The sequence below is a fragment of the Durio zibethinus genome, chromosome 7, assembly GCF_047325235.1.
Source record: "Durio zibethinus cultivar Kanyao isolate XHJ-2024 chromosome 7, ASM4732523v1, whole genome shotgun sequence".
NCBI classification, from domain to species: Eukaryota; Viridiplantae; Streptophyta; class Magnoliopsida; order Malvales; family Malvaceae; genus Durio; species Durio zibethinus.
Window position 1 is genome coordinate 21,192,168 of NC_143168.1, and position 17,225 is coordinate 21,209,392.

At 26.2% G+C, this 17,225-nt stretch overlaps 1 protein-coding gene across 1 annotated transcript; it reads left to right on the plus strand.

Annotated features, from left to right (window-relative positions):
• The first annotated feature begins 10,560 nt into the window (after positions 1-10,560).
• LOC149518126 (UPF0481 protein At3g47200-like) lies at positions 10,561-15,709 on the plus strand. The gene is made up of 2 exons (XM_089763783.1): positions 10,561-10,701; positions 13,935-15,709. Exon 2 carries the CDS (start codon positions 13,947-13,949, stop codon positions 15,345-15,347), a length of 1,401 nt encoding a protein of 466 aa, XP_089619909.1. The 5' UTR covers positions 10,561-10,701; positions 13,935-13,946; the 3' UTR covers positions 15,348-15,709.
• The last annotated feature ends 1,516 nt before the right edge of the window (positions 15,710-17,225 follow it).

Here is a 17,225-nt window from a genome sequence, read left to right on the forward strand (position 1 = left end):
AAAGATCATAATAGAAATATCATGTAATAAATCATAAATCATGTAAAAATACAAGAACATCATGCAAATATTATAAATCATGCAAATAATAAATCATACAAGAACATTATGCAAATGTAATAGATCATGCAAATGGATTAATAATCATAAAAAAACAACCGAAAAACTCAACAAATCCTAGAAACTAGCTAAGAAACCTAGATTTTGACATAAAAACATTCAAACAATGCAGAAAAATTCAAACTTTTCTCAAAAACCCATATTCCGACCACCATGCAAACCTCTACCCATTATGAAATTCAACCAAAAAACTTAAAACACATCAAAAAATTCAAGCCTAAACTCAGAAAAATTTCAGAAAAACAAGAAACTCAACCCAAATTCCAGAACAACCCTAGAAATTTAAACAAACCCAAAATTCCCAAAAAAAAAAACCCAAAATCTAAGATCAAATCAAAACCTATAAATAAAAACCAAATTGAAGAAAAATTCAAGAATAAAAAATCCAAACTCAAAATAATTTCTAGAAACCACCAAAAAATTGAACCAAAACTTAGAATCAAAAATCAAAACCCACAAGAATTTTTTTATGCTCTAATTGCTGGAATTTTCTAACTTTTTGCTTAATTTCCGTTTGTTTATTGTTTCATGCTTTTGATTAAAGATTAGAGTTCTTTATATAAGGATTAAACCCCTTTCAATTTGAAAAACTTTAAGTCCTATCGAATTTAGGATTTCACTTGAGATCTTATTCCCTTTGCAATCTTTCCTTTTTTAATGCTTAAGGACCAAGAATTTCTATAAGCAAACAACTATTAAATTTCAAAATCTAAAACCAAGGGCTGGTGAATCTGCCAATTTCCATTTGCAAACAATCCCACTTTCTTAATGGCTTTTCTGACATTTTTTTTTTTTTTTTACTTTGTTGGCTTTGACAAAACTAAAATTAGACTAAAACTAAAAATAACATTTATTTTTGGACTTTTAATTTTTGGACCTAAAATTCAATTTCATCAATTGAGGCCCAATTAAAACTTGAAGCCCATTTTGATCTTGAAAAAATTTTTAAACAAAATAAAATGTTTACAATTACCCTTTTTTGTACATTTTTTGTAAAACAAAAAGTGTACGAAGATAAAAAAAAAACATCCATTTTATTCGGGTAAAAAAAAATTAAAAAAAAAATCATAAAAGGTCCTTCTTAATAGCGGCTTTGAAACTTTCGAAAATTGAAAAACTCTTCCTCAATAGAGGCTTTGAAACTTTTAAAAAATAAAATGCTTCACCCTATCAAAGCTTGAAACTTTCAAAAAGTAAAATGTTTCCCCACCGAAGACTTTGAAACTTCTGAAAAATAAAATAAGATACCTGGGGTTTTTAAGATCATGCTCTGAGGTATTATAGATCACTATCATCTTTGAAAAAAAAAAGCCTCCTTAACAAAGGCATTAAAATTTTAAAATAAAAAATTCATACCTTAAAGTGATTCCTTTGATCTCATCCAATTCACCATTAACCATATTCCAATGTCTATTCTCAAAATTATTTTAACATCTACTTTTTCCTTTCTTTCCAAGCATATGCAATAAATGTATACAATGAATGAAAAATTTTTTCAAAATTTCCAAATTCAATTTCAAAACTCAAACTTTCATTTTTCCTATTTTTTCAAATATGTATGATGCATAGAATGAATGAATATAATAAATGGCATGTTCTCAACTTGATACAATCAAAATGTAATGGATGCAATGAATGTAATGTATGAAATGCAAAAATCAATGTCATGTATCTTTAGTTGTGGTGAAGGGTTCTCAAGACTTTTTTTTATGTGTTCTCTTTTATTCAACTTCCCATTATATTCTTTATCTTCTTTAGAACTAGCCAGCAAATATATCAACCGACTTATGACCCAAAATTTCCTTTCATTTGATCTCAACATTTGGAATTTTTTTTTTTCATTTGTAAGTCACAATGATGCACATCATTTTAAACTTTTTTTATCACTCACATTTCATTTTTTATCTGCCCTAATCACTTTCAATTTTTTCAAAATAATGCAAAAATCATTCATATCAATCATTTATTTATTCATCATCATTCTAGTTTGATGACAAATGGAATCCATCACATTTCCTTAAGGAATAAATGGTGAAGAACAAGAAAAAAAATTAAAGAAAAGATATTCATTATAAAAACAAGTTTGGCAAAAAATAAACAAGCAAAGAAATCATTATATTACCAAGATAAATGCTTGGAAGGGTTCACAACATCTAAAATAACAAACATTCAGACAATTCTAAACAAATTAATTCTAAATTTTTTTTCAAAAACTCATTCCATTAATATTCTTGATTTTTAAGCTCTTCAATCCATGCATTATCCATAGCCCATGAGATCCTTAATTGAAGCTATTTTTTAAATCTTCATTTCAAATATATCCCTTTTTACTTATATCAACCATTCAGATTTTCAATTTAATCAATATTTTACCAAAATAAAAAAAAAAATTTACATGCCATTTATCTCTAAATTGAAGTTTAATGGCTTGATTAACTTCAAAGCTTGTGATTTTAGAGTTTGGATTAAAGTTTTTAGGATGGTTTTTAGGGTTAGGGTTTGAAGTTTATGGTTGAAGAAAAATGCAAAAGGAAATGGAAAAATGGGTGTAAGGGTATTTAGGGAAAATTAGAAATGTGGTTAAGGGTGTAATTAGTAAAAAAAAAATTAGACTTTAAATTTGAAGTATAAAAGGTAATTGAATGTAGAGAATAATTTTTGAGGTATGAATAAAAGCTCCCATCATATAATTTCTTATCTAAATAATCATATAAGAATATCAATTTTCAAACACTATCTTCCTAATTTACATAAAATTTGGTAACACTTTTAGTTTTAAACTTCACCATTTTTGGAATATGTTAAAACGAGAAAATAATTATTTTACTTTTTTTAAGTAAGCTCTTATAATTTGTATTCAAAAATTTTTTTACTTTTTATTTGTACTCAAATAAAATTTTATTTCAAATGAAAGATTGATTTATATTAAAATTTTATTTGGATGCAAATTAAATATTAAAAATATATTTTGATACAATAAAGATATAAAAACTTCCTTAAATAAAGTGATAAAATTTATAAATTTTTTTGTTGTTCTAACTTAAAAAAAAAAAAAGATAATCACAGAGCAAAGGGCAATAATATATAATATTATATTACAAAATACATAATTACAATAAAGTTTGTTTACATGAAGTGGATATTTTATTTATTTGACCCGTAATATGGTTTTTATTTTTATGTTATTAATCAATTAAATAAATTCATTTAAAATAATTATTAGTTATCTAAATCTCTATTATATTTTAAATCAAGTATTGATTTAATTTTATAATTCACAAATTAAAGAATCTGAAAAGTTAGACATTTTAAATTTGATAAAAGTGAACAATCAAATTCAAAATTAAATCACGAAATGCATTATCCATGCATTATAATATAAAGCATAAGTTGAAATCTTGAATTCATTAAATTATAGTTCATATTTTTTAATTATTTTTTATAATTTTGATGTTTATAAAAAATAAAACCACTTATTATTTTGATATAATATTACATTTGATCATATTTTTACATGATATGACATTTTATTAGTGCATATAAATTAGATCATATCGACGCTCGATTCACAATCCTATCATTAAATTAGATCATATTTTTCATGTCTAAGCAATTTTGGGAGTAGACTTTTAATAGTACAGCTGCTTTCAGTCAATTTTTTCACATTTAAAAAACTAACTACCAAAAAGCAAATAAAACATTGCAACAACCCAACATTGGCCTTCGTTTGCAGCTTTAGCCATAACGGGACCATGCCAACCCAAAACACTACATCCAAATAAATGCGCATAGTTTTGTCATTAATAGGCCAACTGTCAAAGATCCAACTGTTTTTGTAAAGTGTTAGTCAAGAAACTCAATTCTTAAATGTAAAATTAAAAATTTATTACTAATTTTTTTATATTTGATTGGCCATTAATTTTATCTTTAAATAAATTTTAAAATTAATTAAAAAATATTTTTTTAAAATATTTTAATCTATGAATCAAAGTTGAGTATGAGAGTACAGGTACAAATGAAAAAAATTATAACACTCTTATAATACCTGTCAAAAGAGAAGACCAAGTTATTTTGTGTTATCTATTAAGTTTGACAAATTTTTTTATTCTAAAAATTTAATATTAAAAATTAATCTTAAATTATTTTGATCTTTAAGTAAAAATTTAAGAATATTTTTTCATTTCACGAGTATTTAGGACATCTATTTATATTTTTGAAGGGGGCTCTATCATCGAATTTAAAAATATTTTTTATTAATTATTCTTTTGTTAACAATTTTTATATTGGATAATTGTTCAATTACTTTAATATTTTAACAATATTTAAAAATATGAACTTTCATATGAATTTATGCATAAATTATTATTGCAACTCTCTAAAAATTCCATCATTCAAAGAAAAAAATTATTATTATTTATTCATTATTATTATTATTGTTAAATTTATTATAAGAAAAAATTTATATTAACTTTTTCATTAGTTCATTTTGTTTATTTTATTTTATTTTTATTTTTGAAGAATTTAAAAAATTTTGATATTTCAACTTTTTTCTAAATACTTTTAAAATTGCATTCTAAGAAAAAAATTGATATTTCAAGTTCTTCCTTAATATTTTTTATTTTATTTTATTTTCATTCTTAAAAAATTCGAGAAAAATTAATATTTTAACTTTTTTTTAGACTTTTGTTTCTTTTAGAAAATAAAATCTTTTTATAACATTTTTTTTATTTTAATAAACAAATTTTAAGAAAAATTGATATTTCAACTCTTTTCTTAGCATTTTTTTTCAAACTTATTTTATTTTCACAATAGAATTCACACAAAAATAAAATAAATATATTATAAATATATAAAAAAATTAACTAAAAAATATGAAAAAATAAAAAATTATAAAGATCCTATCCAATTTTTTTATCACTGTCAACCACCAAGGTTTTTTGTTGTTGATAGTGACATTTATAAGTGACACTGATTTCAGTCCATTTTTCACATTTAAAAACCATCTACCAAAGGTAACCAATATTTGCCAAAAAAAAAAAAAAAAGTATCTACTAAAATGCAAATAAACCATCTTAACAACCAAAACTTTGTCTTCATTTGTAGTTCTAGCTATAACGGAAAGAGTGATGTGCCAATCCAAAACACTAAATAGGTCTTAAGACCATTCAAGAATTTGTGGACAAGTGTACTAAAAGTTAATGTCTTCCAAACTTATTTAAGATTTGTATTTAATGCATGGTAGACGCGTGATTTATATGCAATAATATAATATAATGTCATGTAAAAACATATCAAAATAAATACGTGATTTTATTTTTCATAAGCGTCAAGACTATAAGACAGATAAAAATAATCCTCATATTCTCAAATATATCCTAAGCTTAGAAAAATCATAATAATTTTTTTTTTGAAATTTTAGTAATCTTATATAAAAAAAATTGTAATTCAAGAATAAAAATTTATAGATACGAACGTTTAAAATAATTATTATTTATTATTTATAATTTTGACGCTTATAAAAAGTAAAATCACATACTTATTATGATATTATCTTAAACAATTTGTCATCTATGGGGGACTCGATCATTAGATTTGATGAAAATTTTAGAAGTCGTCACCAATTTTTTTATATATATAGAGTGTGATTCGTCACTCAAAATATTATCTTTTTATAAAAATCTTAAAATTAATTTAAGATTTATCAAAAAAAGTTTAGGTCTATGAAATCAGAGTTGGATTCAAGAGTACAGTTTATGTCGCCTATTCAAGGAACAGTACCAATTAAAAATATGTAATCCTTTAATTTTGATAATGTGATCGTTTTATATTTAAATTTAATTCCCTAAAAATTATTCATGAAAGACATATTTTTTGGTTGTGAAGTTAGTATTATTATTATTCCGTATTCTATAAATTCTCCAATACTTTAATGGAATTTATAGAAAATCTTTATTTAAAAAATATTTTGAAAAAATTGACCATTTACAAAATTCTCAAAATCTCGCCATAAAATATTTTATTTATTTATTTAAAATAATTTTAGGGACATCCCGACTCTTTGGTGAGTTTTCAAAATTTATTAATAAATTTTAAAATTATCCCAACTCATTGGCAGAATCCTAACAAACTTTAGGATCATCTTAGCTTTCTAATGAGATCCTAAATAAAATTATTTTTTATTGATGATAATTAAGGGATTTAATTAATTAATTAATTCTTATTATTATTTTTTAAAATTTTATTATTTATTATTATTTTTATTATATAAAAAAATTTAAATTATCTCGACTCGCTAGCTAAATGTAAATATTAATCTTTCATTGTATTAAAGAAAATCGAACTCTTTCAATTTTTTATTTTTTAAAATATTTATTCAAAATATCAATTACTATTATTATTTTGTTATTATTATTTTTATTATTTTATTGTTTACAGAAACCTTTATTGTAGTAAAAATAATTTTAAATTACTCCAACTCTATGATAAAATCTAAAAAATTATTTTTACTTGCAATTATTAAAGAAAATCAAACTCTTTCAGTTTTATCTAAAAATTACATTTAAACGATTCATTTAAACAATTTATCATTTTTTTATTTTATTTATCTTTTATTTATTTTTTAGCAAAAATTATTTTTTTAAAATTATCCTAGCACTTTAGTAAAATTTAAATAACCTTTTTTGCTTGCAATAAAATTTTTTTTTTCTTAAATAGTTATTATTGTTTTTTTTTTTTTGCATATTATATTTTTTAGGCCCATATTTTATTTTAGTTTTATTTTTCATTTTATTTATTTATTTTTAAAAGAATTATTACTGATAATAATATAAAATAACAATAATAATGATAACAATAATATCATAAAAATTAAAAAAAATAACATAAAAACTAACATGAAACAAATAAAATCAAAATTGAAAATAAAAAGATAAAGAGAAGGGACAACCTACCAAATGGGTCAAGTCAAAGCACGGATTGACACACAGATCCTATGTGGGTTAGGCACAGGTCAGACGCCTCAAATGATGTCGTTTTGAAATATCTATAAAAGACCCAAAATGGCCTGTTTCCTTTTTATTTAATAAATAGTTTGAAATATTTTAAATTTTTTTAATAATCATCCATTTGATATTATTATTAACAAATATATTTTGAATTATTTTTTAATTTGATATTTTTTGAAATGATATTAATGGAGGTGTCATCGTCACATCCAAATTTGATTGTTTTTTATCTTTTTGTTTTTTAAATTCATGATATAATTTTTTCAAAAATGTCTAAACGTTATTGATATTATGAACTCAATTTTCTTTTTTTTTTTTTGCTTGTCGTCGTTTCTTTTTTCTTTTTTTTATATTTAATAAAATATTTTTTAATATTTTTATTTGAATTTTTTATATTATTAATTTAAATATCTTTTTTTGTACCTAGTAATTAGACAATTATTAAAAAAATTTAAGAATGTGACGTGTAAATTTGATTTTTTTCAGACTTTTATAGTTTTATGGCATAAGGAAAATGATCTTTTTAATCAATAGTATCAAATTAACTTTGAAAAAAATAAAATATAAAAAATATTAAATATGAAAAGGAAAAAAGTAAATTAAAATATAAAATATAAAATAAATATTAAATACTGATGAGATGAAGAAATTTTCTTTTTTGATAAAAATCTAAATAGTTTTTCCTATATCAAATTATTGGAATTAAAGAAAATTAAGAATAAAGATCTTTTTTGGTACAAAAAAAAATCATTTTTGTTAAGGGTTAAACAAGATAACGTAAAACTAATTTGATACCAAAATTTGGACATTGTGGGAGTGGTAAAACATTCTTTACGTATAACCGACTCTTAAATCTAGTTTTGAGAATATGTACATCAAAACCTATTCTTTTTAAGACTTTTAGTTAAACTTGGAATAACCTAAAACAAGATAGATTCACTTAGGTGGTCAAAAACAGCTAGATAAAAGAATTTGTAGTGACTTCATAAATTTTATGTCTAATGATCAAGTGTTCAAATTTAGATGTTATGACAGTTTAGTGCCTCTTGGAGATCATTAAAGAGTTAAGCCAATAGTTAGTCATAGAAAAAAGGCTACGAGCGATTAAACAAATGGATATCTATTGTTCAATAGATGCTGTAAGCACCTAATTTTGTTCATAGTGATAACTGACAAGTGGTAATAATTTTTCATGTTTTGATGAGGTGACAGTAACAAGAAAATTTCATGTATATGAGTTCTAAGATGAAGGATATAGAGAAGTAGCTGTCATACATAAAAAGTCTCTCTTGCAAGAGTGTAAATGGAAACAACTAAAAACAAAATATTCATTGAGTAAGGGAACAAATTTTTGCATGCTTGAGCCAATGTGGAGCAAGATTCACCATGTGCTGCTATTAGAAAAGTTCATGCAAAATTTCAGAGTAAAATAGCCAACAGTCAAGGTTTGACAAATGAAAAATAAGAATGCTTCACTTTTCAACCAATGCTACTTCGTTTAATAATCGAACCTCGTCAGAAAAAAATACTTGGACCATTGTCAAAGTGGGAATTTATTAAATCATATAAGAGTTAGTTGCACATGGCATGAAAGAAAATGAAATTCATTCCATTGACAAAAGTGTATAGTCTGCCGCACATGCCTGTTAAAGTGTTGAATTTTTTATTTTGCCAGATGACTTTGTGCATCTTTTGCACTGGATTTAAGCTTGTCAGCTTCATGATCTGACTTTGCAAGCTGAGATTTCAAAGCCAACATCATATTTTTCTTCTGTAATCCCTTAAAATTCGGGATTGGTTAAAAATTTTTGTTAAATACAGAATCAATTTACAATCCAAGAGAGGGAGAACAAAAAAAAAAAAAAAAGCGAGGGGATTTCTAAAAATTCAAAGGCTAACGAAGACCAAAAACCCTACCAAAAAACTTGGTTTTTGCACTACCTAAAAAGAACTGCCTTGACCATCACCAAAAGCCACCTACACTAAGCAAGCCTCCAACACTGCCTTATACCTACACAATTACCTCCCCTCTCATAAAGCCACCACAGATTCAACCACAAATCCCACAACTACCAAGCTTCTACATAGCCAAACCAACCCAAAGCTCACCACCAGTAGCTCCACCCAACAACCAAGAAACCAACAACCCAAAAATACATAAAAAAAAAAAGCCTACCGTTGAAACCAGACAACAATTCACAAAGAAAAACAACCTAGGATCTAAACACCATTAATAGCCTACCCTTCACACAGCCATCATCACCCAAGATTCACAAATCCAAAAACCACAGCAAACGCTCCCCCCTAAAAAAAAAAAGGTGAAGCTCTGCCCAAAAACAAGTAAAAAAAACTCTTGGCCAAAACCGAGAAAAATGCCCAAAAAAATTCCTAGCTTACTAGAAAACCAAAACCAAACACACAACAATAAAAAAAAATCACAGCCCCAAAATGGGGACCCAGCCCCAAAAACAAGCGTAAAAAAAAAAAAGGAAAAGCAAAAAAAATTATTTTGGTTGAAACTTTAGGCCTTGATCTATGCCGTTTAAGGTCATTTTTTACAAAACAAAAGCCAAATTCGTGTTTAAGATAAGGAAACGAGTTAACAGGGATATTTTTGGGATTTTCCAACCACCTTGGACAGGGGTCGGTGATGCCATCAGCAACGTCATAGAGGCAACAACGGCAAGAACCTGTAGATTTTTGGGGTCTTTTTTCTAGAGAGATAGGCTCTCAAATCTAGTGAGAGAAAATGATAGATAAAAATGAGACTTTTTTAGTTTTATGGCATAAAGAAAATGATCTTTTTAATCAATAGTATCAAATTAACTTTGAAAAAAATAAAATATAAAAAATATTAAATATGAAAAAGAAAAAAGTAAATTAAAATAAAAAATATAATCTATAATGTAAGTTTTATAAAAATAAAATTCATCATTACAAATGTTATGTCGCAACTCAACTTTTTACTTTTTAAATTTTTTGCTTAAAATTTTTTTTCTTCCTCTTGGTTCTTCTGCCTTTTTAATTAGATAAATATTTTTAAAATAACGTATGTGTAAAAGTGACATCATATTTTGTTTTTTTATCAGATAATTAACAACAAATGTAATCAATAAATTAATTTTTTAAAAAAATGTTAATAGAGGTATGGATGTCTCAACGTGTCAATACAAATTGTGGGGTGCCACATGGTAAAAAAAGTTAATACAAAGAGAAAAGAAGGAAAAGATTCAAATGAGATATTACGTGGACATTTTTATATATTTTTATTAAAAAAATAACAGCATGAATTGTTACGCAATTTTTTATAGCATCATACCAAATATATGAATTTTTATCATTTTACGTAATACAAATAATCAAATTATTAGATCTACATGTAACAAGGCCGTGCCCCTTTCTAGTATAAATTAATGCAGGTGCTCTTCCTTTTTCCAACTTCAACAAACTTCATTTTTCTCGTCCGTGAACTAGTCTTCCCTTCCATCTCTCTATTTGCAATTCTAGGCTGCGGCAAATTCTAGCCCTGGACCGTACTTCAATCTAGCCTTGGAAGCTAAAGGCCATTTGTTTTCCTGTAAGTTTTTTAAGTCTCTTTATAATCACTGTACATAGTGTTGCCAAAATACTATCATATTTCATGTTATTTAGAAGGTGGCCTTTTTAATTCGAGAATAAACTTTGACACCAAATTTTGTCTGAAACTTGATACGTCACTTTGACTTAGCTCAAGTGGTACTGGGAGATGAGGTTTGAGTCGAAATCTTAGCGTTCTTCCTTTTACGTAAGAAAAAATGGAAAGTTAATAAGCTAATTCTATCCTCCTCCTCCTCCTCCTCTTCCCACAGTCTTTTTTTCTCTTCTTATTAGCATCCTTAGAACTGGTGATGTGCATGTGAGGGCGGCCGGCCAGACTGCAGATTCGCCGTTGATTTGCTTCGGGCCTACCAGATCAGTGGTTGTCTGTCCTCCCCCTTCCCCTCCCTTCTCTCCCTCTTTCATTCCCCCTTTCCCTCTCAGTCCGCAAGTTCTCCGTCTACTTTTTTTTATTATTTTTAATTTTTTCACATTATTTCCTAAATTTTTTTAAACTTTTTATTTCAAAAATAAAAATACTAAAACATATATATTTTTTAAAATTTCAATTTAAAAAGAGTTCAAATAATATAATTTACTGGTGAAATGTGTATTTAACCCAAAAAAAATCTACTGAAACCGAAGGCCTAGATAGACGTAGAGTGGAAAGCCTAATAATCTACTCCTTTGGCAGACTACGGCACCCTACGTATAGGTTGAGGTTGATAATAACTAATAAGGTAAAACATAAATTTTAAAGATCAAAAAAGAAAACTTTTGTATCTTATTCGAGTTAAACCAATTCAGATTAAAAAAAAATTATTTATCGTACAAAAAAAATTTTGAATTACCCGTAAAAATAGATCTCGATAATGAAAAAGCTTTCAACGCGGCCCAATATCCTTTCTTTTTCCAAACATTTTTTCGAATATGCTTTTTTGCATGGTTGACTCAAAAATAAATTAAGAGTAATATTCATTTATTATTATGTCAAACATGTTTAAAGTAAGATGGTAAGACTAATGAGGTTTTGGAGCAGAGGCAATGAGAAAATTTTAAATTAATTTTTAAAATTAAATAAATTTCAATTTTGAAATGTCAAATTTATTATACATTTGACAACTTGATTAACCGGTTATGCTAGCTAATAGTTCAAAGCAACATCAATTCTTTCTACCGGTCCATATTTTTGTTTGACAAAATCACTTTTTTATTCTCTTTAGATTTAAAATTCTTTTGTTAAAAAATTCAAAATTTTGAGACAAAGTAAAATATATACAATCTATAATTTATATAAAAGCACATATGTCAGCGTTATATTTTTTAAATTATCATTTTAAATATTTTTAGTATAAATATTAGTAAGATTTATAAAATTTATAAACAAAAAAATTTACTTTCATTAAATGAATTTTATTTCATAAGTAAAAAAATAGTTAAAATTTACATGTGTTATGGTTTTTCCAATTTATAAACTCTTGATTGCAAATATTAAGTAGTAATTGGTGCCATGTATCTCATATGTGACACCAATTGACATGTACAAAATGGATGAAGTGAAAATTTATAATTATAAGTTTATAATTTTAAAACTCATTTTGAAAATAAAAAATATATTTATAAAATTTATGATAATTATATAAAATTTTCATCATTCCTTCTTTACATGCCATACATCATTTGACATTTTCACTTAACTTCTTTTTTTTAGCAGTTATAATTATAATAAATTATTACATTCATATATAAAAAATTATTAAGTAGTTAAATTAATTAATTAATTAAAAAACCAAAATATAACTAAATAAATATAATATAAAATTGAATTAAACTCCCACACGGATGGCCTAATTGAAGTATCAGAATATTATAGCTTTAGAGAAATATAAAGATTAACAAGTGATTTTTAAAACCGTCAAAATACCACAAATTTTAAAAATCATGGTATTTAATATTATAATTTTGGTCGTTGCCTGTATGCAGCGAAAAAGCAAGTTACCTGTTAGAGGCTTTTAAACTTTTTTTTACAGGAAGTCTGGAGTTTGAGAATGATAAAGGCAAGGATATGATAATGGATACCCTATAAACGAATATTTTGTATTATCCGATCTAATTAAGTAGGATTAAGGTATTTTATAATCAGGTTCAAATAGTATTCAGATAGTAAAATTATTACTAGGGTTCTAGTAGAATTCGAATAGTATTCGTAGAGTATCCACTACTTGAACCCAATTATAAATAATAATTTTTTAATATTATATATTTTATAAATTATTTATTATTAATATTATATATTTTATAAATTATTTATTATTAATATTATATATTTATAAATTATTTATTATTAATGTAATGCCTAACTAAATTAATTCACTAAGTGTTGTAATTATAATTTTTAACTTTAATTTAATTTTTATAAGTTAATTTTTATTTATTAATTTAATCTTTTAATAATATTTTTTAAAATCAATTTTAAATTGAATTTGAAAGTCAAAATTTTACTTTATAAATGAATATTTAACGGGCTTAGGTGGTTAATGGATATTCTGTATATTACATGGGTAAAGTTCAAATAGCAAATATAAAAAAAAAAAAAAAAATCAAATATTTATCAAGTTTGAGAATGGGTACCCAAAATTAGCAGGTATCTTATTTTTTTATCATCTTTAGGGGTATCAGTTGTAAGTATTAAATTATAAAATTTAAATTTATTTGATATTATTTTTTAAAAATTGATTATATAAATAAACTAAATTAAACTATACAACTTTTAAACTTTGTGGTTTTAACGCTTCATCACTAGGGAAAGAAATGACCGACCGATATGAAAGTGCTTTCTTTTTGCTCCTTTCATTTTATATTGAATAATTAGGTTTATTTATTATGTAGATTAAAAAAATATTAATGACTCACATAGAAACAAACAAACATTTAATATTAAACATAAATAGTACTTTTTCTTTTCCAAATTTACCATGCCTTAATATTTTAAGTTTCTAATAGCAGTAATATAATTTTTGTGGTTGTCCGAATGCTGGCGAAGAGCCAAATATTACAAATTCGACTAAATTTGAAACGTATTTAGCTTTAGCAGGGATGAATTTCGTTTGAATAGAGTTCAAATTAAGGAGAAAAACAATAATTTAAATTAGCAGCAAGGAGAGAAAATGAGAAAAATCAGGATTTGGTTCTGTTGCTAACTAGTCAGTGTTCATTTTTTGTTTACATGAATAGGAGTTCGAACAAATGCCACCGGTGTGGGACCCATTAGACGTTATAGGCGCCCCTGAAAGTTGGAACGAGAAAGATTCAGCAGACTTGGGAGATGATGATTTGGAGCATGGGTTCGAGGAAGGGTCTATTTACGAGGTCCCCAAGAACATTCGTCAAGGAAACGAAAAAGCCTATACTCCTCAATTAATTTCAATAGGTCCTCTTCATTACAGGAAAAAACATTTGGCTAAAATGGCCAAGTATAAATTGGTTTATCAAGAGAAATTTTGTGAAAGGATTTCGCCAGAGACTTTGGACGAATTTTGGAGATTCATTGAAAACAACGAAAAAAAAATTCGCAACTGTTATCAAGCATCATCCATCATTGACGAATTTTGGAGCTTCACTAAACACAATAAAAAAACAAAAACAAAAGAAAACAAAAGGTTTGTACGGATGATATTTTATGATGCACTCTTTATCGTGGAGCTCTTCTTGAGGAACAATGAAAAGTATAAGGAAAAAAACTCGGGAATTAAAGACTTCTTCTTAGATGGAACGTGGCCATCTGGTCTTCGGAGGGACTTGATGTTACTTGAAAATCAGATCCCTTTGTTTGTCCTTGAAGAACTGTATAATTCATATCAAGAAGCCTGCGCTTCCCATGCCTCTGCTCGTACCTTTCTTCAACATGCTTGCTTTTACTTTGATATTGAATGGGATGTACAGTTCCAGTGTATGGATAACCAACACTTCACCGCTTTGCAAAGATCCTGTTGGGTCAAAAACTTCTGCCCAAAACCAGATCCATCGATGCCCCAAGAAGGAAAAATTCAGACCTCTCCGTTGGAAGAGGTGCATAGTGCGACAAAGTTGAGTGAAGTTGGTGTTGAGTTTACTCCACATGAGCAAAGCGCATGCTTGCTTGACATAAAATTTGAAGAGAGAGAGCTTAAAATCCCCAAAGTCACGGTGCACTCCAACACTGAAGCTTATATTCGCAATGTCATGGCCTTCGAGATGTGCCACTGTCCAGGTGAAGCCTATGTTTGTGCTTACATAGAACTAATGAATTATCTCATTGAAACTGACAAAGATGTAGATTTGTTAATGAGCAAGAAGATTTTAAGCAGAGAAGGCAAAAATGAGGGAATTCTCGTTAGCAGAATAAATCCCAGCAAAATGATGGCTGGTATGATTAAGAAACTCATGCAGGGAGTTGGCGAGGCTCCTCTTTCGTATCAGGAAACAGCGATTAAACTAAACGAGTACGAAAATGATCTGAAGCACCAAATAATAAGATTCTGTAAGAATAATCTAGGAACTCTAAAGCGTGTGTATTTCACCAATCTTTGGAGAGGAACTGGAACCGTCGCTGCTTTTATGGTGGTTGTGCTCACTTTGATCCAAACCGTGTTGGCATTTCGGAAATAACTTCAACCCGCCCCAGCACCCCCCCCCCCCCCTTCCAACAAAAAAAAAATCGATTTTAGTATTTTCCCTTCACTCTCTTAATTAGATTTCAGTATTGTGATTGTGTGTCTTCAATATATGAAGTATGTATGTGTATACATGTATGATGTATGATGTATGTATGTATGTATGTAGACATGAAATTAGATTGAAGTTGTCATTGTTTTGTTTTTACTTTGGTTTTTAGATTACTTACCCAGGGCCGAGTCGTTAGTGTATGTAAATATCTTTAAGTTGAAATGTTGAAGTTGCTATTGTATGTTAGTATCTTTAAGTCGAAATGTTGTAATTGTTAGTTTTGTTTTTTCAGTATGGTGTTTGGATGGAAAACTTATAGTAATTCCTTTCTTTCAAATTGATTATTGCTTAATCTTTACTTTACAACTATTATCTTTAAAGTTTTAAAATTTGAGAAATCTCTGATACTTTCAGTCTCATCTAATTTATTCATGTATGATTTTTTTAATTAAATGAATTCAACTTTGACTATTAATTTTTAAAAATATTATATTAAACTAAATTTTCAAAAAATGTCTTCAAAAATTTTAAGATTCAAAATTTAAAAATCTTATTTTTATTCTTTTAATTTTATAAATTTTATTAAAAATAAGTGTCAAAGTTAAATTCGTTTTACTAAAAACTAACAACATAATGGTACAGGAGGGAGTACATAGCGTTAAAGAAGTGTTTTTCACTCTGAAAAGTGAAAATTATTTTGAAAATTCCAAAGATGTATATTCAATTTGAAATGAAGAGAGTAAAAACAATTATTAATCACTATCTTATGGGCTATTAAAACATACTAGCAACATTTGCTCATGCTTCATGTGAGTTTAATAATTTCAAATAATTTTGAAAATATATACCAAAAAATTAACGATTTTGAAAAACAAATAAGTTGTTTAATTTTATTTATAACTTAGCATTCTTCCATAAATTATTGCCTAAGATATTAACTAAGCTAACCACTTTTTTATATCTAATAGTCATTTAAAAAATAAAATAAAATAAAAAAGTATATAAGTTTATAGTTAGTAAAGGACTTAATGGATATTTTCATCATAAATAAATAAAGGATAATATTTTTTTCTCTCCACTTTCAGGTTTCAAGTTCTGACTATTTAACGCATCTCTTATCTCAATTATTGAAATGTTACTCACACTTTCATCTATAACGGTTTTAACTTGTCTCACGTAGTATTTTGTGATTTTTTTTTTTTTTTTGGTTCGGGGTAGTACATAGTTTTTATTAAGAGGAAAGAGAAAGGAGATCTTGACTCGAAATCAAGATCTCTACATTCTCATAAAGCCTCCTTATCATTTAGTATCACATTATTAAGTTCTATTCTTAGGAGGTTACATGATAATTTATATGTTAAAATTACCAAAATAACCTCAGTTCCAAAAATATTTTATTTGTTCACACTTAAAGATATTTTAGTAGTCCCCTGCCTTCTGGCTTAGCGGTCAAAGAGTGTTAAAGGGGTACATTGAAGTCTCGGTTTTGAGTTTTTCCCTCCACCCAGCCCCATGTTTTAATGATTTTTAAAAATTTAACAGTATAATTCTTTATGGCAACAAAAGTAATTTACCTTAAAATACAAATTAAAAAAAAAATTACAGGGCATTATGTGAACAAAATTTAAAAACAAAAAGAGTTTAACTGCATTTTACCCTTGTTAGAATTCATTAAATGGAAGTTTAAGCAGGTGGGATAAATAGAGGATGCGACAAAGGTTGATTATGATTGTCTAATCTATTAAGTCTATAGAAAAAGAAAAAAAGAAAGAAAAATCTCAATGCTTCTATTAATTGTGCAAGGTTTCAAAATAATTTTCA